The sequence below is a fragment of the Salvelinus fontinalis genome, chromosome 1 (assembly GCF_029448725.1).
Source record: "Salvelinus fontinalis isolate EN_2023a chromosome 1, ASM2944872v1, whole genome shotgun sequence".
In the NCBI taxonomy this organism is placed as follows: domain Eukaryota; kingdom Metazoa; phylum Chordata; class Actinopteri; order Salmoniformes; family Salmonidae; genus Salvelinus; species Salvelinus fontinalis.
Window position 1 is genome coordinate 70,932,441 of NC_074665.1, and position 27,745 is coordinate 70,960,185.

The following is a 27,745-nucleotide window of genomic DNA, read 5'->3' on the forward strand; positions in this document are numbered from 1 at the left end:
GTCAAAGCTTGGTCGCAAATGGGTCTTCCAAGTGGACAATGACCCTAAGCATACTTCCAAAGTTGTGGCAAAATGGCTTAAGGACAACAAAGTCAAGGTATTGGAGTGGCCATCACAAAGCCCTGACCTCAATCCTATAGAAAATGCGTGGGCAGAACTGAAAAAGCGTGTGCGAGCAAGGAGGCCTACAAACCTGACACAGTTACATACACTCAATACTAATTGAGTGTATGTAAACTTCTGACCTACTGGGAATGTGATGAAAGAAATAAAAGCTGAAATAAATCCTTCTCTCTACTATTATTCTGACATTTCACATTCGGGTTAGATTACTTGTTAGATATTACTGCACGGTCGGAACCAGAAGCACAAACATTTCGCTACACTCGCATTAACATCTACTAACATGTGTATGTGACCAATAAAGATTTATTTGATTTGAAAATAAAGTGATGATCGTAACTGACCTAAAACAGGGAATTTTTACTTGGATTAAATGTCAAGAATTGTGAAAAACTGAGTTTAAATGTATTTGGCTAACGTGTATGTAAACTTCCGACTTCAACTGTATATCTTTTTTGCTACAGAAAGCCTCTTTCTCTCTCCCTCTCAAAGAATGTAATGCATTTTCAGTCGTAACAGGTGGTAATGTATGCGATGATGAATAGACTCATGCAAATATGTACTTGGATCCTTGAAAAGCTCTATATAAAATCTATGTATTATTGTTATTGTTATTATTATTATATTCATAAGTTATGTTATATTCATTTTAAGGAAGCATATCCATAAAGGTTAATGTTATGTAACAGAACTGCTTCAGAGCACTCCATTCCCTACTGAACAGGGTTTATAAAAGCCCAGTGCAGTCACAATTCTGTTTTGTATTATACTGTAAAAGAGTGAATACATTTGATCGATGTTATTTCCTGATTATGGTTGAAAATACGGTCTACACGGGACATTCTAATCAGCAGGTTTTGCATGGGTGATATCAGCAAACGGTATGTTTTAATATACCAATAACAAAGAGTTCCAAACCTCTCTACCAATTAGAGCTAGTTTTCCATTTTCAGTTCCTCACTCAGACCATTCCCAGACAGTATTAGCAAAATTATTGGTATTTTAGTATGTTACCATTTGAATGGAAAACTATTATAGTAAGATACTAAATTGTTACCTACAAATTATTTGAGATTTAATTATTTAATTATTTTTTCAAGACTGCATCTCCTACCTCTCTTCCTATTCAGTCTGCAGCATCCTGCCTCACTCAGGTTTGGAACTCTTTACTGGACTCAGAAATCAAACGTCTACTGTTTGCAGATGATCTGGTGCTTCTGGCCCCAACCTAGGATGGCCTACAGCAGCAACTAGATCTTCTGCACATATTCTGTCAGACTTGGGCCCTGACAGTAAATCTCAGTAAGACAGAAATAATGGGGTTCCAAAAAAGGCCCAGTAGCCAAGACAACAAATTCAAATGATCTAGATACTGTTGCCCTGGAGCACAGCAAGAATTACACCTACCTTGGCCTAAACATCACCACCACAGGTAACTTCCACAAGGATGTTAACTATCTAAGAGACAAGGCAAGAAATACCTTCTATGCTATCAAAAGGAACATAAAACTCAACATCCCAAATAGGATCTGGCTAAAAATACTTCAATCAGTTATCGAACCCATTGCCCTCTATGGTTGTGAGATCTGGGGTCCACTCACCAACCAATAATTCATTTAAATGAGACAAACCCAATTGAGACTCGTCAAGCAGAATTCTGCAACAAATATACTTTGCGTACTACGCAAAACCGCAAACAAGAAATATGACTGTATCCAATACCTGAACACTGTGACTGACCCCAAATTAAGAAAATCCTTGACTAATTGCAGACTCAGTGAGCATAGCCTGGCTATTGAGAGAGGACTTCCTAACCTCCAGCCAAATGTATGACCACATTAGGCACATCATTCCCACAGACACACAAAGAATTTGAAAACAAATAAAACTGATAAACTCCCCTTTCTGTTAGGCGAAATACCGCAGTGTGCAATCACAGCAGCAATACAACCTATATACTGTATATATCTGTTTATTTTCCATTTCACACTTCAACTATAGCCAGTAATAACATTTTAAATGTCAATATTATTTTAAAACTTTTGCGCATGCAATGTTTACTGATTGTTTATTGTCTTGGCATGGGAAACATATGTTTCCCAGCGAGAGAGAGAGAGAGAGAGCGTGTGCGAGAGAACGAGACAAACACTCCAGTCTGGGGCTGGGCAACTCAACATTAGCAAGAACTGATGATTTCGGTATGTTTCATCATTCTTCTAACACACACTCCTTGTCTCCTCATCCAATCTATCATTTGCACTTCAAGCACTATCTTACTTGCACCAGAGAGATGGATGTTGTTATTTTTCTCCAGAACATACTGTATGTAGGCCAGGGTTATTAGACAGTCAGGGCTTCAAAGAGAGGAGGCACTCCCTATGGATTGCCATGTGCTGTAAAGAGCGTACCATATGCATTTGGATTTTGTGTGCCACTGGTTTAAGTCAACTAACATTGCTATCACATGCGAATACAATTTCACTTACTTTTTCAGCACAGGTTTTGTAAGAGTTCTCAATCACTAGTAATCTCTACACTTGGTGCAACTAACTCTCTCTCTCTCTCTGCCACTAGAGGTCAGCAGATGGCAGCTGTTCACAATGCCATGTTCAGACTTATGGTCAATACAACAAAGTATATTACTCATGGACAAACATCTTTAGCAGGTTTTATTCTGTAAGTCACAAAAACGTCACTTGATCACATGCAAACCTGGTTTCACAACAAATGTGAAACCTGATGGATTGGATAATAGGTACTGTAATGAGTAACCACAACCGTTGAATAAAATGTACTAGAGAATGGTATTGTAGCTGGCTGGTGGGAGTTTAATGATTGTTGGGGGGAGGGGGCTGATAGTAGAGAAAACAAACAGCAGAACTCAAGGATTGACTTTCTCTACCTGCATTACTCATTTGAATACACCCTGTATTCATTTGCACCCTGTCCAGGTTCTCACGCTGCACTACACTACCTCCAGCTGCCAGACGTTTAACATTTGGCAGACACTGTTGTGTAATACACAACTCTTGCTGAGACAGATCTCTCCCTGTTGGCTGTGTTTCAAACCACCACTAGACAACTCTGTCACAGACCCAGATGGTCAGTTACACAATGTTATTCCTCTCCTCCTCCTGTCTCTACTCCAGAGTTCTCTGACATGGTCAAGCTGGAGAAGAAACCCAGGAAGTAGGTCAGAGAAGGCTCATTTTTAAATGTGGGAATGCTTTGTGGGAATGCTCAGACAAAACAAAAGCGATGAAAGGTGGCTTCCGTTCGCCTACTAACGAATTGACATCTAAGGATCACTCGGTTTCCGGGTTTGGAGAAGAGGGGACGGAGGAGAGAGGGTAGAGGACGGACTTTTGCCCAAATGAGAAAAGGCCAGTGTTGACTACATGGGTGGCTGTATTTTCTCAAATCCAAAAAGAATGAGGAAACTGTAGTACTGGTGTAATACTTTCTGAAGATCCGTGATTTCTCCTGTGTGTACTGTACTTTGTGTTTGTGTCATGATATTAGCCATTTGGGAGCAGAGAGAAAACAGCAGTGTGACCACATTACTGTACTTTATACCCAGACTTATCTTGTCTGTACAGAACACATTTGTAAACAGTGGATTAAAGATTAAAGGGCATGGTTTTCATGTGACCAGGGTAGTATATTCTCACAGGTAGAACGCTAAGACAAAACACAATGTACCCCAACAAACCAAGCTGAAGACATTAAACTCTACATCAAATCTATGCTTTCAGAAAGTATTCACACCCCTTGACTTATTCCACATTTTATTGTTACAGCCTGAATTTAAAATGGATTAAAATGCTATTTTTTTCACTACCTTACACACAATACCCTATCATTTCAAAGTGTTCAAAGTTTGTTTTATTCACTGCTTTAGCATACTATGCCAACCCGGATGTCCTAGCCGTGTCTGAATCCTGGTTTAGGAAGACCACCAAAAACCCAGAAATTTCCATCCCTAACTATAACATTTTCCGAGATAGAACTGCCAAAGGGGGCGGTGTTGCAATCTACTGCAGAGATCTGTCTTACTATCCAGGTCTGTACCCAAACAATTCAAGCTTTTACTTTTAAAAATCCACCTTTCCAGAAACAAGTCTCTCACCGTTGCCGCTTGCTATAGTTGACCTAAACGGTGACATGCTTAACACCCCGGCCATCCTACAATCTAAGCTTGATACCCTCAATCTCACACAAATTATCAATGAACCTACCAGGTACAACCCCAAAGCCGTAGACACGGGCACCCTCATAGAGATCATCCTAACCAACTTGCCCTCCAAATACACCTCTGCTGTTTTCAGCCAAGATCTCAGCGATCACTGCCTCATTGCCTGCATCCGTAATGGGTCTGCGGTCAAACGAACACCCCTCATCACTGTCAAACGCTCCCTAAAACACTTCAGAGCAGGCCTTTCTAATCGACTTGGCCCGGGTATCCTGGAAGGATATTGACCTCATCCCGTCAGTAGAGGATGCCTGGTTATTCTTTAAAAGTGCCTTCCTCACCATCTTAAATAAACATGCCCCATACAAAAATTGTAGAACCAGGAACAGATATAGCCCTTGGTTCTCTCCAGACCTGACTGCCCTTGACCAGCACAAAAAAAATCCTGTGGCATTCTGCATTAGCATCAGATAGCCCCCGTGATATTTAACTTTTCAGGGAAGTTAGGAACCAATATACACAGGCAGTTAGGAAAGCTAAGGCTAGCTTTTTCAAGCAGAAATTTGCATCCTATAGCTCCAACTCAAAAAAGTTCTGGGACTGAGAATAAGAGCACCTCCTGCCAGCTGCCCTGAGGCTAGGAAACACTGTCACCACTGATAAATCGACTATAATTGAGAATTTCAATAAGCATTTTTCTACGGCTGGCCATGCTTTCCACCTGGCTACCCCTACCCCGATCAACAGCCCTCTACCCCCCACAGCAACTCGCCCAAGCCTCCCCCATTTCTCCTTCACCCAAATCCAGATAGCTGATGTTCTGAAAGAGCTGAAAAATCTGGACCTCTACAAATCAGCAGGGCTAGACAATCTGGACCCTCTCTTTCTAAAATGATCTGCCGAAATTGCTGCAACCCCCATCACTAGCCTGTTCAACCTCTCTTTCGTATCGCCTGAGATTCCCAAAGATTGGAAAGCTGCTGCGGTCATCCCCCTCTTCAAAGGGGGAGACACTCTAGACCCAAACTGCTACAGACCTATATCTATCCTACCCTGCCTTTCTAAAGTCTTTGAAAGCCAAGTTAACTAACAGATTACCGACTATTTCGAAATGCACCGTACCTTCTCCACTACGCAATCTGGTTTCAGAGTCGTCATTGGTGCACCTCAGCCACGCTCAAGGTCCAGAACGATATCATAACTGCCATCGATAAGAGACATTACTGTGCAGCCGTTTTCATCGACCTGGCCAAGACTTTTGACTCTGTCAATCACAACATTCTTATTGGCAGACTCAACAGCCTTGGTTTCTCAAACGATTGCATCGCCTGGTTCACCAACTACTTCTCAGACAGAGTTCAGTGTGTCAAATCGGAGGGCCTGTTGTCCGGACCTCTGGCAGTCTCTGTGGGGATGCCACGGGGTTCAATTCTCGGGCCGACTCTCTTCTCTGTATACATCAATGATGTCGCTCTTGCTTCTGGCGATTCTTTGATCCACCTCTATGCAGACGACACCGTTCTGTATACATCTGGCCCTTCTTTGGACACCTCCAGACGAGCTTCAGTGCCATACAACTCGCCTTCCGTAGCCTCCAACTGCTCTTAAATGCAAGTAAAACTGAATGCATGCTCTTTAACCGATCGCTGCCCGCACCCACCCGCCCGTCCAGCATCACTACTCTGGACGGTTCTGAATACCTGGGTTTCTGGTTAGACTGTAAACTCTCCTTCCAGACTCACATTAAACATCTCCAATCCAAAATATAAAATCTAAATCTAGAATCGGCTTCCTATTTCGCAACAAAGCATGCTTCACTCATGCTGCCAAACATACCCTCGTAAAACTGACCATCCTACCGATCTTCGACTTCGGGCGATGTCATTTACAACAAAAAAAGCCTACAACACTCTACTCAACAAATTGGATGCAGTCTATCACAGTGCCATCCGTTTTGTCACCAAAGCCCCATATACTACCCACCACTGCGACCTGTACGCTCTCGTTGGCTGGCCCTTGCTAAAAACTCGTCGCCAGACACACTGGCTCCAAGTCATCTATAAGTTTCTGCTAGATAAAGCCCCACCTTATCTCAGCTCACTGGTCACCATAGCAGCACCCACCCGTAGCACGAGCTCCAGCAGGTATATCTCACTGGTCACCCCCAAAGCCAATTCTTCCTTTGGCCGCCTCTCCTTCCAGTTCTCTACTGCCAATGACTGGAACAAACTGCAAAAATCACTAAAGCTGGAGACTTATCTCCCATACTAGCTTTAAGCACCAGCTGTCAGAGCAGCTCACAGATCACTGCACCTGTACATAGCCCATCTGTAAATAGCCCATCCAACTACCTCATCCCCAAACTGTATAATTTTTTTTATCTTGCTCCTTTGCACCTCAGTATCTCTACTTGCACATTCATCTTCTGCACATTCTACCATTCCAGTGTTTAATTGCTATATTGTAATTACTTTGCCACCATGGACTATTTATTGCCTTATCGCCCTTATCCTACCTTGTTTGCGCATGCTGGGTATAGACTTTTTCTACTGTATTATTGATTGTATGTTTGTTTATTCCATGTGTAACTCTGTGTTGTTGTATGTGTCGAACTGCTTTGCCTTATCTTGGCCAGGTCGCAGTTGCAAATGGGAACTTGTTCACAACTAGCCTACCTGGTTAAATAAAGGTGAAAAAAAAGTATTACACCCCTTATTATGGCAAGCCTAAATATGTTCAGGAGTTAAACTTTGCTTAACAAGTCATATAATAAGATGATGTTCAACAGGAGTTTTTAATGACTACCTCATCTCTGTACCCCATACACAGATAATTTGAAGGTCCCTCAGTCAAGCAGTGAATTTCAAACACAGATTAAACCACAAAGACCAGGGAGGTTTTCCAACAAGGAAGGGCACCAATTGGTAAGAGCACCTATTGGTAGATGGGTACAAATAAAAAATAAAGCAGACATTGAATAATCCTTTGAGCAGGGTGAAGTTATTAACTACACTTTGGATGGTGTATCAATTCACCCAGTCACTACAAAGATACAGGCGTCCTTCCTCACTCAGCTGACGTAGAGGAAGGAATCTGCTCAAATATTTCACCATGGGTTTAATGGCTGTGATAGGAGAAACCTGAGGATAGATCAACAACATTGTAGTTAATCCACATTACTAACTTCATTGACAGAGTGAAAAGAAGGAAGCCTGTACAGAATAAAAAATATTCCAAAACATGCATCCTGTTTGCAACAAAGCAATACTGCTAAATATTTGACAAAGTAATTCACTTTTTGTCCTGAACACATACTGTTATGTTTGGGGCAAATCCAATACATTACTGAGTACCAGCAATGTACCACCATATTTTCAAGCATAGTGGTGGCTGCATGAAGTTATGTGTATGCTTGTAATCGTTAAGGACTGGGGTGTTTTTCAGGATAAAAAAATTAATGGAATGTAGCTAAGCACAGGCAAAATCCTAGAGGAAAATCTGGTTCAGTCTGCTTTCCACCAGACACTGGGATATGAATTCACAAGGCCAAATCTACACTGGTTGCTTACCAAGAAGACAGTGAATGTTCCTGAGTGGCCGAGTTACAGTTTTGACTTAAATTGGCTTGAAAATCTATGGAAAGACCTGAAAATGGTTGTCAGCAATGATAAACAATACATTTGACAGAGCTTGAAGAATTTAGAAAATAATAAATGGGCAAATGTTGCAGAATCCAAGTGAGGAAAGCTCTTAGAGATTTACCCAGAAAGACTCACAGTGGTAATCACTGCCAAAGGCGATTCTAACATCAACTCAGGGGGTTGAATACTTATCACATCAAGATACATTAGTGCTATATTTGAATTAAATTTTTTAAACAATTTATTCTTCCACATCAAAGTATTTTGTGTAGATTGTTGACAAAATCTAGTTTAATCCAACTTTGTAACACAACATGTGGAAAAAGTCAAGGGGTGTGGATACTTTGAGGGGACTGTACAGGCTGTTAAAGCCTGTAAAACTGCTCGATGGTGGTGTGTGTTCCTAATCTGCTTTTCCTAACAGCCTATTAACCCTATTGCCTACTTAGGAGGTGCATTAATTATGTTCAGATTACTAACATGACATTCTATGAAAATAGAAATTCAAGACATACAAACTTTAATTCTCAATTTATTTATAGATTTCTATTACATTAAAAACATCCTCTCTAAAAATTGCATTATGGAGGAACTCCCCCTCAACCCAATTCCCCCTATTAATGAACTCCATCAACAACAAAAAAGTTTACCACATCTTCTGTACACATTGAAAACTAATGTCTGATGTGAGTCTTCCATAGAGGAAAGCCTGAACCATTTAATGTCATTGTTAAAGGATTGTTATTCTAAAAAGACATACAACAAAAATGTTAAATAAGCTAATTCATTGATTCTGTTATAGGGTCTTTGGTTTCTTTACCCTGCACCACATATATTTTGTGCACATGTAGAGTGAGCCTTGGTTAATGTTACAATTTCCCACATACATGTCCACTTCCCATGTGGAGGTGACCATGCAAAGTCTCAGTCAGAGATCAATCTCTATGGTCACAGTGATCAGATTCATCTAATGTTCTTCTCAGGTCCTGAATGACCTCATTCATCAGGCATCAATATTCAGCAGAAACAATGATACTTCTGTGACCTTTGTCACTATTCATTCTGGGTCATGCTCATTAGGGTACAGCATAGCAAAATGCTTTGCAACAGAATACTAAAAGAAATGTTTCTTATTGGAGGAGTTTAAGTAGTCCTTCCTTGTTTCAGTCAATTTTCTTCTGTTTGGTGCCTAACGAATCCAGCCCTGAGCTAGCTTTGAGAAGAGTCCAGGTGCTCTATTGTCTAGTCCAGCCACACATACCGGTACTCCAATTCTCCAGGAGATCCTTGGAAACATCCATTCATGTTCTGGGAGCGAGTGCCCGAAGAGAAAGGCCACTGACAAAGTTCACATTTGGAGTTGTTGTGGAAAGATCTTCCTTCACTTCAAATAGTTTCCCCAGTTACCTCAACAACAACTCATTTTGCAGACAAAAGATTGAGATTCACATTAAGGCACACATTGGTGGTAGTTTGAAAGAAAAAATACAGTCCTTGTCTATGTAGCATTGCTCTCTCATATTAATAAGGAAACTTGTATGAAAGTAAAATACATTTTTAAAACATATTTAATAAAAAATGTACTTTTTGATTAAAAGAAATATCTGTTATCTTCTCCCCTCAGCTTTGCTTTGGTCAAACATTTGAGTTGTCTGTCGACCCACTACTACACTGACTCCAAAGAGAAACATAGTAATATCATGGGGAAATAATCTGACTACTTATCAGAATAGACCATGACTACTGCCGGCAGTGCTGTGCAAAAGTATTTAGGGCAGTGAGGGAGGGTAGAGGGTATTTTAAGTAGGTGGCCGGCCCAGCAGCAACAGCCCTATCCCTTGTCAACATACAGTGGGGTCCGAAATTATTGACACCCTTAAAAAAGATGAGCAATAACGACTGTGTAAAATAAATAATTAAACTACGGATCTATAATGTATGCAATAAAATGGGGGAATTATATTTTATACTTACAATTGCTCAGATTTTGTTTAACAAGTAATACTTTTTAATCTCTCAAAAAGGTAGGGGTCAAAATTATTGACAACCCTAAAGATTCTTATAAATAAAGTGGTAAAAGTTTAATATCTGGTCCCATATTCAGAGCACGCAATCAAGTGACTCTACAAACTTGTTTGATGCATTTGCAATTAGTTTTGGTAGTGTTTCATATTATTTTGTGCCCAATAGAGTCACTTTTATTATAAATAAGAATAGCATATGTTTCAAAACACTTCTACATTCATGTGGATGCTACCATGATTACAGATAATCCTGAATTAATTGTGAATAATGATGAGTGAGAAAGGTAGAGGGAGGGTCAAAGATCATACCCACAAGATATGCTAACCTCTCACCATTACCAATAACAGGGGAGGTTAGCATGTCTCGGGGGTATGATCTTTGAAACATATGTCTGACTAAGACCCACAAAAGCTGATTGTCTGAAATGGTTTAAAAATACTAAAAAAGGTCTTAAAATAGTATAAAAAGGCTACCAGGCTTTTCCTGGTAACTCAGCAAGTGTCAGCAACAGTCTATGACTGTCTCCCTGGCAACCTGCCTCCACCCTGTTAGAGACTTCTCAAGAGGATAGGCTAAGCCCATCTCCATGGAGACCATTTTCTCAGAAGTATTGGCTAACCTCCAACATGGCAGGCAATGACAAAGTCAGACGTGAAGTAATTTTTTTATAAATCTCGTAGGGTTGGGGGTTGGCAAACCTTGGGAGCCAGTGGTGGAGATGGAGTCATTACCATAGACTTATGTCATTAATGTGGTTGTTGTCATAGTGACCTGGAGTGAGTTAGTTCCTGGGATCACTGGTGCATGTAGAGCGTGATGAGGCCTGCCTGGTGGAGCTGCTGCCACAGTGCCATCTCCATCTTCAGGTCATGGTTGATAAAGAAACCCACAGGGTGATATCTGCTGTCATAGTAGTGGTCAGAGTAGTTTTTATAGTCTGGAGTCATGAAGCCATACGCGCTCACCTGTTTTCAACATGCACACAGACAGAGAGCGAGAGAGAGAGGAAAAGGGGGGGATAGGTTAGTTGGTGCAGTCACCGTCTTGTTGTCAAGTGTTTCACAACTCAAGCACAATGATTACCTTATGGATCTTTGCTTTCATTAGGGATCTGAGCGGCATGCTGCATGTCTAATTGAAGGCTATCAGGGCCAGAGTAAGTACTGTCAATCTGTAAGGCAAGTGCAGTCATGTCCAGAGAGTCGTAATCAATGGTGTAGTGGAGGGTAAAAATGCAGTTCATCCACCTTTTTATTTTGCCAAACAGTTTACCCATCTTTTGCGGAAAAATGCATTGAAAGTAAAGGGAGCTTAACTTTTTTTCACCGTGACCAGCGATCAGAGTTTACCCACCAATTATTTTACCACCACATCACTGGTTGTCATCTTACTGTACATGGTTGTAACTAACTAATATAACATTACTGTTTACCTTGTGCTTTTACTGTCAGTGGTCATAACCGGTCTTGTCTTGTTCGAATATGAAGTGTTGCAATTACTGTTTAGTGGCTGTGGTAGCTCATACCGTACCTGGTCACAGGTGTGCATAGCAGCCAGCAGCATCACAGCACCTGTTGATGGACGGTATATGTTCTTGTATTTGGTCTGCATGGCATGGCCGCGGAGGAACCTACACAGAACATGACAACCATTTAACAACCACACTGCAGGTGCACATATTTACTTCAAATTAAATATTAAAATAGTGTCAGAGAAAATATCCTCAGGTACAATAAAGTTGATCCTATTCTATCCTAAAATGCCCTTGTGGAGAAAAGGTGTTGGACAGACCACACCTAGCTACCACCTTTTCATTGTTGTGAGGAGAGCTAACGATATACAACACTTGTCCTTTTCAGTATCCACCGAAACAGAGTCACACTATATCCTGATGGAAGCCTGATATGATTAATTCATTTAGATATCATTCTAATTACGTGACCCTTGGGTTCGTGGCACTGGCACTCGACACGCATGGTGAGTTAGTTTCATGTATATTTTTGAACCAACTCCTCATCAGATGGTCCTATTTAGCCATTGTGAGAAGAGTGCTTGTTCTAGCCACCCAAAACACTTGAGTTTCACATTTCAAAAGGAGTTTATATGTCCAGGTGTGTGTAATCAGAGCTCTGGTGTGATTCTGATGAGTCACAACAACTATCCTAAAGATTATTATTTAACTAGGCAAGTCAGTTAAGAACAAATTCTTATTTACAATGACAGCCTACGCCGGCCAAACCCGGATGACGCTGGGCCAATTGTGCGCCGCCCTCTGGGACTCCCAATCACAGCCGGATGTGATACAGTCTGGATTTGAACAAGGGACTGTAGTGATGTCCCGTGCACTGAGATGCTGTTCCTTAGACCGCTGCGCCACACGGAAGCCCAAAAGATAGCACAAAGATAACTCACTTATTTTCCCCTCTTTTACTCACCTGTTTCTGATGTAACGTATGAAATCTGGATGGTACATCTTGAACTTTTCTACACTCACATTTTTTCCAAAGTATGTGGGTGGCCTGAGGTAGAAAAAAAGGCCTCTATTCACAAGCTGCACAAAGAAATATCAATATGGCTAACAGTATACAAGACACATTTGTAAATAAAGAAGGAATACTTGGGGGACATTGAGGGTGTTCAATTACAGTGGCAGTCCACATGGATGCTGTGTGGGGAATGAAATCAAAACTGTCTCCATGGATGTGAACCCATGCCACATCTTACGTTTTGCTCTTCTCTGGTCCTCTCTCTACTGGAGTGTGTGTGGCGGCTGCTTTCATCAGCAGATAATCTCTGTCATGGTCTGGCAGGAAGACATACCTAGTCTCCTACAGAATATATATATATATATATATATATATATATATATATATATATATATATATAGATAGAGATAGAGATAGAGATAGAGATAGAGATAGAGATAGAGAGAGAGAGAGAGAGAGAGAGAGAGAGAGAGAGGTGAATACAATCAGACTATAAAGAGTTTGTCTTTGAATGAATGAAAAGAATGGATGGATTAATTAGTGAATTAACACATTTAAAAAAAGTGATGTTTATTCCCAGTGAGTCAATTTGATCGTGAACCATCAACATCATGGAATGTCTCACCTCAGAGAGCGGGGGTCCTCTGTAGCCCGCTCCAGCGTAGCTCTTCATGGAGTTACGGAGGGTGTTGGTGGAGAAAGTGTAGAGGGATGTTCTAGAGCCCACATCCTGCTCAAAGCCCTTAATCACAGCTCCGTTGGTCCTGGAATCACAACAGAGGTACGGAACAGAACACTGTCAATGACCAATTAGAACACAGGAAAATTGTCAATGACCAATTTGAACATTAGCATGAATGAACATGAACACTGTCAATGACCGTTGGAAAATAAATGACCACTTAGACCCTTTGGTAACCACAGCAACCAGATACATGCCTCATTGTAATCTACAGACTCTTGAGGAGCCCTTGAATGGACCATCCTGATTGACAAAATGCCAACTGTCACATTAACGTGGTAATGCTCTTTACAAGGAACCTGTAGAATGAAAAGATTTAAAAACCTAAGATGGTCTAACCTCATTCATAGGCTATTGAGGAAGTCAAGACTAAACAAGGTCGAAAAAGGAATCTCTCACCTGAAGACATAGTCATGTTGGTCAATCTCCCGGCCCTTCTTTGAATCCTTCAGAATCCCTCCGTTGCCCACGACAGCACAGCAGACACACTGCGAGCCGTTGCTACGACGATCCCAGTCATCAAACATGTGCCAGTTGGCCGATGTGTTGAGAACAGACAGGGTCGACACCAGAGCTGTTTGCACAACAAAAGAAAAAAACATTTAATTTTCATTTTTTACAAAGACCTCTGAGATTCATTTTAGAATTATTGGCAGGTTTAATCCCCACACAGTCCCAAATAAAAAGCCTTGCTCGCGGCAATGAATGCATTCCAACGTAATAAAAAAATATATTCATAAAGGGAACCAATCTATGGATCTCTGCCAAAGATCTTTGCCTAATGCAAATCACGAAATGGATGATTTTTACACACTCAACTGAACGTGTCTTGCTGTCCCAATAGCTGCGAAACACCACTTGGGGCCTGAGGCAAGGTGTGGGTAAATCTTTATTTGTACAGTCTATGGGGTGAACACAGTGGAACGATTCCATAATTTACTCTTCTAGATCTGAGCTAAGAGATTTGCATGTACAGACGCCTCACAAGAAACAGAAACAGGCGCCTCACAAGTCCTCAACTGGCAGCTTCATTAAATAGTACCCGCAAAACACCAATCTCAACGTTAACAGTGAGGAGGCGACTCTGGGATGCTGGCCTTCTAGGCAGAGTTGCAAAGAAAAAGCCATATCTCAGACTGACCAATAAAAATAAAAGACAAAGATGGGTAAAAGAACACAGACACTGGACAGTGGAACTCTGCCTAGAAGGCCAGCATCCCGGAGTCACCTCTTCACTGTTGATGTTGAGATTGGTGTTTTGTGGGTACTATTTAATGAAGCTGCCAGTTGAGGACTTGTGAGGCGTCTGTTTCTCAAACTAGACACTCTAATGTACTTGTCCTCTTGCTCAGTTGTGCACCGGGGCCTCCCACTCCTCTTTCTATTCTGGTTATAGCCAGTTTGCACTGTTCTGTGAAGTGAGTAGTACACAGCATTGCACGACATCTTCAGTTTCTTGGCAATTTCTCCCATGGAATAGCCTTCATTTCTCAGAACAAGAATAGACTGACGAGTTTCAGAAGAATGTTTCTGACCATTTTGAGCCTGTAATCGAACTCACAAATGCTGATGCTCCAGATACTAGTCTAAAGAAGGCCATGTTTATTTCTTCTTTAATTAGCACAACAGTTTTCAGCTGTGTTAACATAATTGCAAAAGGGTTTTCTAATGATCAATTAGCCTTTAAAATGATAAACTTGGATTAGCTAACACAATGTGCCATTGGAACACAGGAGTGATGGTTGCTGATGGGCCTCACACTCAACGTCAACAAAACAAAGGAGATGATTGTGGACTTCAGGAAACAGCAGAGGGAGCACCCCCCTATCCACATCAACGGGACAGTAGTGGAGAAGGTGGAAAGTTTTAAGTTCCTCGGTGTACACATCACGGACAAACTGAATTGGTCCACCCACACAGACAGCGTTGTGAAGAAGGCGCAGCAGCGCCTCTTCAACCTCAGGAGGCTGAAGAAATTCGGCTTGTCACCAAAAGCACTCACAAACTTCTACAGATGCACAATCGAGAGCATCCTGTCGGGCTGTGTCACCGCCTGGTACGGCAACTGCTCCGCCCACAACCGTAAGGCTCTCCAGAGGGTAGTGAGGTCTGCACAACGCATCACCGGGGGCAAACTACCTGCCCTCCAGGACACCTACACCACCCGATGTCACAGGAAGGCCATAAAGATCATCAAGGACAACAACCACCAAAGCCACTGCCTGTTCACCCCGCTATCATCCAGAAGGCGAGGTCAGTACAGGTGCATCAAAGCAGGGACCGAGAGACTGAAAAACAGCTTCTATCTCCAGGCCATCAGACTGTTAAACAGCCACCACTAACATTTAGTGGCCGCTGCCAACATACTGACTCAACTCCAGCCACTTTAATAATGGGAATTGATGGAAATTATGTAAAAATGTACCACTAGCCACTTTAAACAATGCCACTTAATGTAATGTTTACATACCCTACATTACTCATCTCATATGTATATGTATATACTGTACTCTATATCATCTACTGCATCTTGCCATCTTTATGTAATACATGTATCACTAGCCACTTTAAACTATGCCACTTTATGTTTACATACCCTACATTACTCATCTCATATGTATATACTGTACTCTATACCATCTACTGCATCTTGCCTATGCCGTTCTGTACCATCACTCATTCATATATCTTTATGTACATATTCTTTATCCCTTTACACTTGTGTGTATAAGGTAGTAGTTGTGGAATTGTTAGGTTAGATTACTTGTTGGTTATTACTGCATTGTCGGAACTAGAAGCACAAGCATTTCGCTACACTCGCATTAACATCTGCTAACCATGTGTATGTGACAAATAAAATTTGATTTGATTTGATTTGTACGCCTATGTATATATTCCAGAAAAAATCTGCCGTTTCCAGCTACAGTAGTAATTTACAACATTAACAACGTCTACACTGTATTTCTGATCAATTTGATGTTACTTTAAATGGACAAAATAAATGCTTTTCTTTCAGAAACAAGGACATTTCTATGTGAACCCAAACTTTTGAATGATAGTGTATCTGTAAAGAGGTACAGATGTCCTATTGACTGACAATAAAGGGTTTTATGTCCTATCTCTGAACCCATGTACAATCTTTATTGTGTTAGGCATGGAGCAAAGGGCACTGCAGTTGGCCACATTGTGGCCACATTGTGTGTTAGTCACCCACATTAACGACAACACCACGGACTGTCTGTCTTCTTGTAGCCAATGTTGTGTAACTATATTATTTGTAGTCGTTGCTGTAACTATTAATATTAACATGACTTGTCCAAGCATTGGTGTGAAGTAATGCATTGAAACAACGGTCACATGTCAATATGTATTGAAAGTACTTACTGTCAATGTCAAGGTTTCCCCAGCCGTGAGCCCCTGGGTACGGTTTGAGGCGCTGGTACTGTTCTGGAGTGGCATGCTTGGCCCACTGGAGGACAGGGATCCTGCCCAGATATCTCACCCCAAAGTCTGTCTGGGGAACCCTGCTACGAATACTGTTTGGACAGTCCTGCAGGGGAAAACAACAGTCTTCTTATTGAAGACTCTGAAAGTTCCTGTTGAATCCATTACGAGTACATCTCAGACCATCTTTAAAACCCGCCCATGTAATCTGATGCATTATGATCTAAAAGGCTAAACTGAACCTAAATCTGCATTCCTACTGTGAGACTATACACTTCCTGTGTTTTAGTTTTATTGTAAGGGACACAACACCAAAACACAGTCACAACTCAAATTGATGGTTATCATTACATAGCAGCACATAACAACGCTGGCAATATTTTTTCCAGTTGACAGACTTTGCAACAGCATAGATTGTATGACTCTCAATGGAAGTAATTAACTGTATCTTGTCATTTAACGTTCTACAGTGGAAGAGCTGCATAATGACTAGAGGGATGTGGAGAATTATAATTCTTGGGGAGAGACATAGCGGTTATGAAGAACACGTGGAAAACTCATTGACTACATTCCAAATGGCACCCTATTTGCTATATACATAAAGCTCTAGTCAAAAGTAGTGCACTATGTAGGGAATAGGGTGATATTTGGGATGCAACCTCACTGTATCATCCCCAACCCCTCTGTTTGTTCTCAATAAAAAAACATTGCACTACAATTATCTAATTAAAATGTCAGCAACAACTTATTTTAATTCAGTAATTGCATAATTTATTTTGTCATATAGTGGGGAAAACAAGTATTTGATACACTGCCGATTTTGCAGGTTTTCCTACTTACAAAGCATGTAGAGGTCTGTAATTTTTATCATAGGTACACTTCAACTGTGAGATTTTTAAGTAACAGGTGTCTTTTATACAGGTAACGAGTTCAAACAGGTGCAGTTATTAAAGGTAATGAGTGGAGAACAGGAGGGCTTCTTAAAGAAAAACTAACAGGTCTGTGAGAGCCGGAATTCTTACTGGTTGGTAGGTGATCGAATACGTATGTCATGCAATAAAATGCAAATGAATTACTTAAAAATCATACAATGTAATCTTCTGGATTTTTGTTATAGATTCCGTCTCTCACAGTTGAAGTGTACCTATGATAAAAATGACAGACCTCTACACGCTTTGTAAGTAGGAAAACCTGCAAAATCGGCAGTGTATCAAATACTTGTTCTCCCCACTGTAACTTATGACATGCGTTATGGAGTCTTTGGAGTTAATTACGACGTGCAAGGGCAGCTGAGTCTTGGCGATAGAATTGAACCATATTGTATTCCTTTATCGTCTGCTGTCTGTCCGTACGGGTGGATCGGTCTTATGCCAGACACCATAAAGAAACACTCTTTGAGAAACACCATATAGAGAACACCAGTAGTTCCTCTCTTTTGCAACCATCCTTTTATGTCCATATTAACAAGAAAAATAACAGTAATCAATGGAAGCAGAAGTGAACTGAAGGGACTGTTTTGCTTTTAAACCTCAGCAATGGTTCATATGAAATGTTTCATGTTATAAGAAAGTATTGAGTAACAACTTCATTTTGTCTGTCTTTTTCTTGGTAGTTTATGGGATGACGCTACAACATTGTTCTATGGAGTTGACACAAAGCAGGTAGAGCAAAAGAAAGTCTGGGAGAATGAGTGATATGCCTTCATATCCTGTCACGATACGTGGGCAAAAAAGAACACCACCCCATATTTACTGGAAATGAATCCACTCACACACACGCCCGCCCACGCACGTACACCTAACGTCCTTGTAGAACATGAAATCATTCCAATAACATCAGCATCAAGGCTGATGAACAGTGAACTAGTGGTATAATTGTACCACGCAGACCTGTACTATATAAAGACGTGACAATACAACTGGCCGATTTCCACACAATGTAACATGGAGAGGCACAAAGCGTATCAAATGGCTGTATGAATTAAGTTTTGGGTTCTATAATCTGTTTGTTACCTCGAGTATCAACCATGTCATCTGACTGAGTATCCATTTTCCTAATTACAGCAGTGTGGGGCATTATTTTGACAGTGTCCCCATGCATAGCCACCCATACAACTGAAAGTGCAACCCTCAGCACTTCCTCTAAATCAGTCAACAGTGACTGCTAGTAGACCACAGCCCTTCTAAGGTCTCTAAAGTAGGCCACAATCACACCAAGCAGATCAAGTGAAAGAACAGGAACAGCTCAGAAAGGGGAACTTCAACTCACGGTTTGAGGTGGGGCGACTTCGCTGTAGTAACTGTCTCCAATGAAGGGTGGCTCTGTTGGTTTGGTTGAATTGGAGAGGAGAGCACCTTTAATATTTTGACCCTTGGTAGTCCTGGCCCTGGCTCCAGGTTTCATTGAGGGTCTGACTCCGACAGGGGATGTGGACTGTACCTTTAACCTTAAATGTGTTGTTGGTGTTGAACCAGTGTGTAGGCTGTCCAAACCATCTGACGGTGTGTTGCCGTCAACAGAGTCTTCAGAGTAATGTGACCTAGTGTAAGACAAAACAACACGGCAATGGTCAAACCTGTAGCAGAAAGGGATAGTGCATTGTTACACCAACTCTACTGGTCAGTGTAACAATGTGCAATTGTTGTGGTTACTAACGCTGTGTGTGATCATAGAAGGTCTCATTGGTTTACTCCAACTTAACCATATCCTGCTACTAATAATGGAAACAAATCACATATTGAATCAGTTTGTAACATTTACTTTGCTGTAGAAAGCCAGCTTACTTTTCACATAATCTCTCACAAGCAAAGATCTTCTAGTAACAGTTAAAGTATGCCAGTGACAAGACCAGTGACAAGTCTGTATGCCAGTGACAAGTCTGTAAAAACAAGACTATAGTCTAAAACTATAGTAAATATTACAGTATTCCCCTTCCCCATGTCCCCAACACAGAGTGCCTGGATACAGCTGATAGACGTGGTATATTGGCCATATACCACAAACACCAGAGGTGCCTTATTAGGTATTCTGGTGTTTGTGGTATATGGCCAATATACCATGGCTAACGGCTGTATCCAGGCACTCAGTGTAAACTGGTTACCAATGTAATTAGTAACGTCATTTTTTTTGTCATAACCATGGTATATGACACGGCTCGAACCACCCGCTTTATAATACTATATAATCCATAAACAGAAAGGCCCGTCTGGCACTAGCAGCTGAAGCCTCAGGTAACCATGGTGCTGCTCAACACTGATTGGCCACTCTGGACAACCAATCAGATCCAGAAGAATCCAGTCTCAGCAGAAAGGAACATCCGAACAAAGACTCCAACACCATCATCAAGTTTGGCGATGACACGACGGTGCTGGGCCTGATCATCAATGACAATGAGACAGCCTATAGGTGAGGAGGTCAGAGACCTGGCCGTGTGGTGCCAGAACAACAACCTCTCCATCAACGTCAGCAAGACAAAGGTGCCTATCATGGACTACAGGAAATGGAGGGCCGAACACGCCCACATTCACAGTTATGAAGTGGAATGGGTCGAGAGCTTCAAGTTCCTCGGTGTCCACATCGCTAAGGAATTATCATGGTTCACACACACCAACACAGGCGTGAAAAGGGCACGACAATGCCTCTTTCCCCTCACGAGGCTAAAATGATTTGTCATGGGCCCTCAGATACTCAAAAAGTTATACAGCTGCACAATTGAAAGCATCTTGACTGGCTGCGTCACAGCTTAGTATGGCAACTGCTCGGCATTTGACCGCAAGGCGCTACAGAGGGTAATGTGTGTGGCCCAGTACATCATTGTGGCTGAAATCCCTGCCATTCCGGGCCTCTATACCAGGTGGTGTCTGTGGAAGGCCCTAAACACTGTCAAAGACTCCAGCCACCCAAGTCATAAACTGTTCTCTCTTCTACCGCACTGCAAACGGTGCCGGAGCACTAAGTCTGTAACCAAAAGGCTCCATAACAGCTTCTACTCCCAAGCCATAACACTACTAAAATAGTTAAGCAAACAGCTACCCAGACTATCTGCATTGACCCTTTCTGCACCAATTATTTTTGATTATGCACACAAACTCACGCTACATAGCCAAAAGTATACACTAATTTAAAGGGGTGTCCAAATACTTTTGGCCACTGACACTCCAACATACACACAAACATTGCTGCTACTGTTAATTATCTATCCTGTTGCCTAGTCACTTTACTCCTACCTTTATATACATACTGTATCTACCTCAATGACCTCGTACCCCTGCACGTCGTCTCGTTACTGGTACCCCTTATATATAGCCAAGTTATTGTTACTCATTGAATATGTATTTCTCGTGTTACTAGGTTTTGTTATATTTTGCATTCTTACCCTCTGCATTGTTGGGAATGGCCCATAAGTAAGCATTTCACTGTTAGTCTACACCACTTGTCTACGAAGCATGTGACAATTAAAATGTGATTTATATTAATAAAAAAACGATGTAATAAACCCAATCAGAAGGAATTAGAAATGCAAATGTATTTGTCATTTACTGGCCTTTCTTATTACAGCAAGCTACATAATGTGTATAGACACATCGACTCCTGCATTTGGAGAGCCACAGTTTGGAACTAAAAAGGATAAGCACAGCAGGGCTGTTTGGAGACTCAGGCATTTATATAAAAGAACTGCCCACTGTTGCTTAGTGAAACCCAAGGGCTACATTAAGCAGGCAGGCGGCAGTTTAAAATGACAGACCTGCTAAAGCTCAAACCACTCAAACGTATCATTTAGTCTCTGAAATAGACCTCTCAGAGAGAGACAGAGACACAGAGAGAGTATCTCTCTTAATGCATCTTATCTTCACCCCTATGCTTTTAAAACTGAACTATCGCTCACCCATTACTACCAGGCTTACATTTCACATGTCAAGACTCAGAGAGACTACTGCCTGTGAAAGAACACCAGAATGTATTTTTTCTTCATTCTCTTTATCTATTTTGTCAAGCTGGTGCTGCTGTGTGGCTCCATTGTGAAAACCACAATGATACGACTTGCAGGAAGAACGTAGTGGTTAGAGAATCATGGAGCATTTTATTCTCCATGATCTCAGCCATTTCCCTCTGTATGGCTGCTCATCAGGCAAACCAAGGGAAATGACTAGGATGAATTTCAGGGAAAAGGGAGAAAGAATGTCAGTGCACATAGCATATTCCACTGGGTCAATGGTGCATGGTTGTTTGTTTACCTGTTTGGTTCCTGTGTGTACCCAAGACCAGGGAAGTGTGACAGGTTCAGGTTGACCATGCGCCAGGGGATGGTGATCTCCAGGCTCAAACACAGGATGTAGATGACCAGCAGGGAGATGACACCCAGGAAGCACAGCCCCAGCCTCCTCTTGAGCCCCATGTCTGTCACCGTGGCCTCAAGCCTGGGCAGCTGGCCACGTGTGTGCCCCTTGCTCTCCGACCTCCCCGGAGGAGGAACATGAGAACTAAGCAGAGGGGGAGGAGGATGGGGGAGTAGAGGGGAGTCGCTGATGTCCTTCTGAGGAGGATGTTTGGGTTTTTCAGGGGAGCAACGGGAAAAGAGATGAGGGCCAGGGGTGGATTTGACTGTAAATTAGTCCAGAGGTTCTCTGCTCCGGGGCCCCTCTCACCCCACGACAGTCTGAAGAGAAAGAGAAAAGGACAGAGACAGGAGAGCAACAGGGGAGAAACGGACACAGAGAGAGGAGCAGGGGAGATACAGAGAGAGAGACGGACAGAGAGAGAGAGCAACAGGGGAGAGACGGACAGGGAGAGAAACCAGTGAAGAACAAAATCCATTGTAAATACAACCCGTATTTATGTTGATTTATTTTCCCTTTTGTACGTCGTTACAACACTGTATATAGTAGCCACAATATGACATTTGAAATGTCTCTTCTCCTTTTAAACTTAAATAGACCTCTATCCACATAATACAGGGTCACCCTAATCTTTCATTTCCCTCTGATTATAAGGACAGGTTGGATCGGTATTTACTTAGGCCCGTTTATTGCTATGGCCTCTGATGCATCATGGTACAGGAACTGAATAGGCCAAGTCCTCATCTGACCACAACTATTTCGAACACAGTGCTGGTAGAGTCAGTGGTGGGAAAAGAACCCAACTGTGATACTTGATGAAGTAAAGAGACCTTAATAGAAAATGACCCAAGTAAAAGTAAAATTCACCCAGTAAAATACTACTTGAGTAAAAGTCTAAAATTATTTGGTTTTAAATATACTTAAGTACCAAAAGTAAATGTAATTGCAAAAATATACTTAATTATTAATTAAATTATAATTGGTACACACACTTCACCACAGTGTTCTCCATATAATATCAAATCAAATGTTATTAGTCACATGCGCTGAATACAACAGGTCTTACAGGGAAATGCTTACTTACGAGCCCCTAACCAACAATGCAGATTCAAAAAAATTCAGATAAAAATAAGAGATAAAAGTAACAAGTAATTAAAGACCACCAGTGAAATAACAATAGCGAGACGATATACAGGGGGGTACCGATACAGTCAATGTGCGGGGGCACCGGTTATTTGAGGTAGTATGTACATGTAGGTAGAGTTATTAAAGTGACTATGCATAGATGACAGAGAGTAGCAGTGGTGTAAAGAGGGGGTACTGCAAATAGTCTGGGTAGCCATTTGACTAGATGTTCAGGAGTCTTATGGCTTGGGGGTAGAAGCTGTTTAGAAGCCTCTTGGATCTAGACTTGGCGCTCCGGTACTGCTTGCTGTGCGGTAGCAGAGAGAACAATCTATGACTAGGGTGGATGGAGTCTGACAATTGTTTGTGCCTTCCTCTGACACCGCCTGGTATAGAGGTCTTGGATGGCAGGAAGATTGCCTCCAGTGATTTACTGGGCCGTTCGCACTACCCTCTGTAGTGCCTTGCGGTCGGAGGCCGAGCAGTTGCCATACCAGGCAGTGATTCAACCAGTCAGGATGCTCTCGATGGTGCAGCTGTAGAACCTTTTGAGGATCTGAGGACCCATGCCAAATCTTTTCAGTCTCCTGAGGGGGAAAAGGTTTGTCGTGCCTCTTCCCAACTGTCTTGGTGTGCTTGGACCATGTTAGTTTGTTGGTGATGTGGACACCAAGGAACTTGAAGCTCTCAACCTGCTCCACTACAGCCCGGTCGATGAGAATGGAGGCGTGCTCGGTCCTCCTTTTCCTGTAATCCACAATCATCTCCTTTGTCTTGATCACGTTGAGGGAGAGGTTGTTGCCCTGGCATCACACGGCCAGGTCTCTGACCTCCTCCCTATAGGCTGTCTCATCGTTGTCTGTGGTCAGGCCTAACACTGTTGTGTCATCTGTAAATTTAATGATGGTGTTGGAGTCGTGCCTGGCTGTGCAGTCATGAGTGAACAGGGAGTACAGGAGGGGACTAAGCATGCACCCGAGGGGCCCCTGTGTTGAGGATCAGTGTGACGGATGTGTTGTTACCTACACTTACCAGCTGGGGGCGGCCTGTCAGGAAGTCCAGGATCCAGTTGCGGAGGGAGATGTTTAGTCCCAGGGTTGTTAGCTTATTGATGAGCTTAGAGGGCACTATGGTGTTGAACGCTGAGCTGTAATCAATGAATAGCATTCTCACATAGGTGTTCCTTTTGTCCAGGTGGGAAAGGGCAGTGTGGAGTGCAATGGAGATTTCATCAACTGTGGATCTGTTGGGGCGGTATGCAAATTAGAGTGAGTCTAGGGTTTCTGGGATGATGGTGTTGATGTGAGCCATGACCAGCCTTTCAAGGCCCTTCATGGCTACAGACGTGAGTGCTATGGGTCGGTAGTCATTTAGGCAGGTTACCTTATTGTTCTTGGGCACAGGGACTATGGTGGTTGGCTTAAAACATGTTGGTATTACAGACTCGGACAGGGAGAGGTTGAAAATGTCAGTGAAGACACTTGCCAGTTGGTCAGCGCATGCTCGCAGTACACGTCCTGGTAAACAAGACCCTGCGGCCTTGTGAAGGTTGACCTGTTTAAAGGTCTTACTCACATCGGCTGTGGAGAGCGTGATCACACAGTCTTCCGTAACAGCTGGTTCTCTCATGAATGTTTCAGTGTTATTTGCCTTGAAGCGAGCACAGAAGTAGTTTAGCTCGTCTGGTAGGCTCGTGTCATTGGGTAGCTCTTGGCTGTGCTTCCCTTTGTAGTCTGTAATAGTTTGCAAGCCCTGCCACATCCGACGAGCGTCAGAGCCGGTGGAATGCGATTTGATCTTAGCCCTGTATTGATGCTTTGCCTGTTTGATGGTTTGTCAGAGGGCATAGCTTCCGGGTTAGAGTCTCGCTCCTTGAAAGCGGCAGCTTTAGCCTTTAGCTCAGTGCGGATGCTGCCTGTAATCCATGGCTTCTGGTTGGGGTATGTACGTACAGTCACTGTGGGGACGACGTCATCGATGCACTTATTGATGAAGCCAATGACTGATGTGTACTCCTCAATGCCATCGGAAAAATCCCAGAAAATATTCCAGTCTGTGCTAGAAAAACAGTCCTGTAGCTTAGCATCTGCTTCCTCTGACCACTTTTTTATTGATCTTGTCACTGATGCTTCCTGCTTTAATTTAGCTTGTAAGCAGGAATCAGGAGGATAGAATTATGGTCAGATTTGCCAAACGGAGGGCGAGGGAGATCTTTGTATGAGTCTCTGTGTGTGGAGTATAGGTGGTCCAGAGTTCTTTTCCCTCTGGTTGCACATTAAACATGCTGATAGAAATTTGGTAAAACGGATTTAAGTATACGTGCATTAAAGTCTCCAGCTACTAGGAGCGCCGTCTCTGGGTGAGTGTTTTCTTGTTTGCTTATGGCGGAATACAGCTCATTCAATGCTGTCTTAGTGCCAGCCTCTGACTAAACAGCTACAAAGAATACAGATGAAAACTCTCTCGGTAGGTAGAGAGGTCTACAGCTTATCACGAGATACTCTACCTCAGGCGAGCAATAGCTTACAAAAATACAAACACCACCGACCCTAGTCTTACCAGATGCCGCTGTTCTATCCTGCTGGTACATCATATAACCAGACAGCTGTATGTTGATTATATTGTCGTTCAGCCACGACTCCGTGAAGCATAAGATGTTACAGTTTTTACTGTCCCGCTGGTAGTTTAATCTACCGCGTAACTCGCCGATTTATTGTCCAAAGATTGCACGTTTGCTAGTAGAATGGAGGGAAGTGGGGGTTTATTCGATCGCCTACGAATTCTCAGAAGGCAGCCCGACCTTCGCCCCATCTTTCTCCGCCTCCTCTTCACGCAGATCACGGGAATCGGGGACTGATCCTGATGTATCCTTTGCGTCGGGCTCGTCAGAGTCGTGAAAGGAAAAAGAGGATTCTGCTAGTCCGTGGTGAGTAATCACAGTCCTGATGTCTAGGAGTTCTTACAGTCATAAGAGACGGTAGCAGCAACATTATGTACAAAATAATTTAAAAAAAAGTTAAACTCAAATAAACAAACAAAAAAAACAATCGGCTGGGGGCACGTAAAAGTCTGCCGTCCTTTCCGGCGCCATCTTATCAATACATGTTTATAGATGTGTTGTTTATTTGATGTATTGCTCAAGTAAAAGGTTCAATAAAATAAGTAATAAAAAATAGTTCTTACTGATTTAAAAAAATCTTCAATAGTGGTAAAGACTGACTTCAAAGAGACCACATTCAAGTCCTCCATCCCCACTTAGTCTGACTGCTGCTCTCTCTGGCTCCACAACAAACCCCTGCCCGGCCATTTAGAGGTGTGAATACCCAGCCAGCCTACAAGTAGAGGATGAAAAGTGCTTCACAGCAGAAAGAGACTTGGGACCAGCAGCACAATCTTGTGTAGAGGGTGTTCTAAATACTGTAATTGTAAATAGTGTGTAATTTATTTATTTTTTATTCACTTTGTGTGTGGTTATATTCTCCTACATTACTTTCACATTCCACAAACTTCAAAGTGTTTCCTTCCAAATGGTATCAAAAATATCCATATCCTTGCTTCAATGCCTAAGCTACAGGCAGTTAGATTTGGGTATGTCATTTTAGGCAAAAATTGACAAAATGCGGCGGATCCTTAAGAGGTTTTGAGTAAATACTTTCTTAACTCCATTTGTTGAACTGTATTGTTGGTTAATGGCTTGTAAAGTAAGCATTTCACGGTAACGACACCTGTTGTATTCGGCGCAAATGACAAATAACATTTGATTTGATGTCCATGAGACCATACTCCCACACCTCACGCTGACTACAATGACAGGGTAAAGACAGCACAGGGTGGAAAACATTTGATCTTTAACCAACTAGGCTACTTTAGTCTCTTAGTTATGCTCCATCGTTAAAACATAACAAATTACAATGAATACATCCACGCAAATGTATCAAACTGCTGTAATACAGATGGCATCAGATGTCATTGATGTACTTTTCCTGACTTAATCTTCAGTGTTTGTTTGAAAATAGATGGCTAGGGAATGGAAGGAACACATAGGTCCTCATTATTAGCCCTGTTCAACATGTCTGTAGAAACTTTGACATTTACTGGAGAATAGAGACAAACACTTTCCCTTAAAAGGTCTTAAAGAATATTGATTTGATAGTTGATAGCAATGCCAAGATTGTTGTTCAATTGAGTTTAATAATGATAATAAAATACCTCTCCCCCCTTTGATTTATTTCCTAAAAGTATTTTTGGTTATCCCCAAAAGTGGGGGAGAAAAAAAGCACAGCAAACTTTCATGGTCTTTGTCAAGGTTGAATACATTATGCTCTGTAACAAGTCATGACTACACCATCCTCACAGAAACAGCAAGTCGCTACTCTGAGATATCTCTGTTCCTGTCTCAACAGAAAACTAAACATAGAAAAGTATTTCAAGATGTCTCCATATCCCCTCACCTGTGACTAGTCTTCTTTGGTGGCAGTCCTGTACTAAGCAGTACAGTATTGACAGTAGAAAATCCTCTACGCCAGAAGACGTCTTCTTTAACTAAGTAAACTGTAGCACAGGCTACACTCGAGCCTGGCACAGCATGGGCGGGACTATTGTGAAATGAGCAACAGCTGCTGGTAATTGGT

At 42.0% G+C, this 27,745-nt stretch overlaps 1 protein-coding gene across 1 annotated transcript; it reads right to left on the minus strand.

Moving 5' to 3' along the window:
* Window positions 1–8,470: 8,470 nt before the first annotated feature.
* On the minus strand, window positions 8,471–27,700 carry st6galnac (ST6 (alpha-N-acetyl-neuraminyl-2,3-beta-galactosyl-1,3)-N-acetylgalactosaminide alpha-2,6-sialyltransferase). The gene is made up of 10 exons (XM_055931855.1): window positions 27,566–27,700; window positions 21,888–22,309; window positions 18,922–19,192; window positions 16,594–16,759; window positions 13,609–13,783; window positions 13,093–13,231; window positions 12,706–12,809; window positions 12,417–12,500; window positions 11,512–11,611; window positions 8,471–10,946 (listed from the first exon to the last, which is right to left on the minus strand). The coding sequence occupies exons 2-10, from the start codon at window positions 22,046–22,048 to the stop codon at window positions 10,776–10,778; spliced, it is 1,371 nt and encodes a 456-aa protein (XP_055787830.1). The 5' UTR covers window positions 22,049–22,309; window positions 27,566–27,700; the 3' UTR covers window positions 8,471–10,775.
* Window positions 27,701–27,745: the final 45 nt, after the last annotated feature.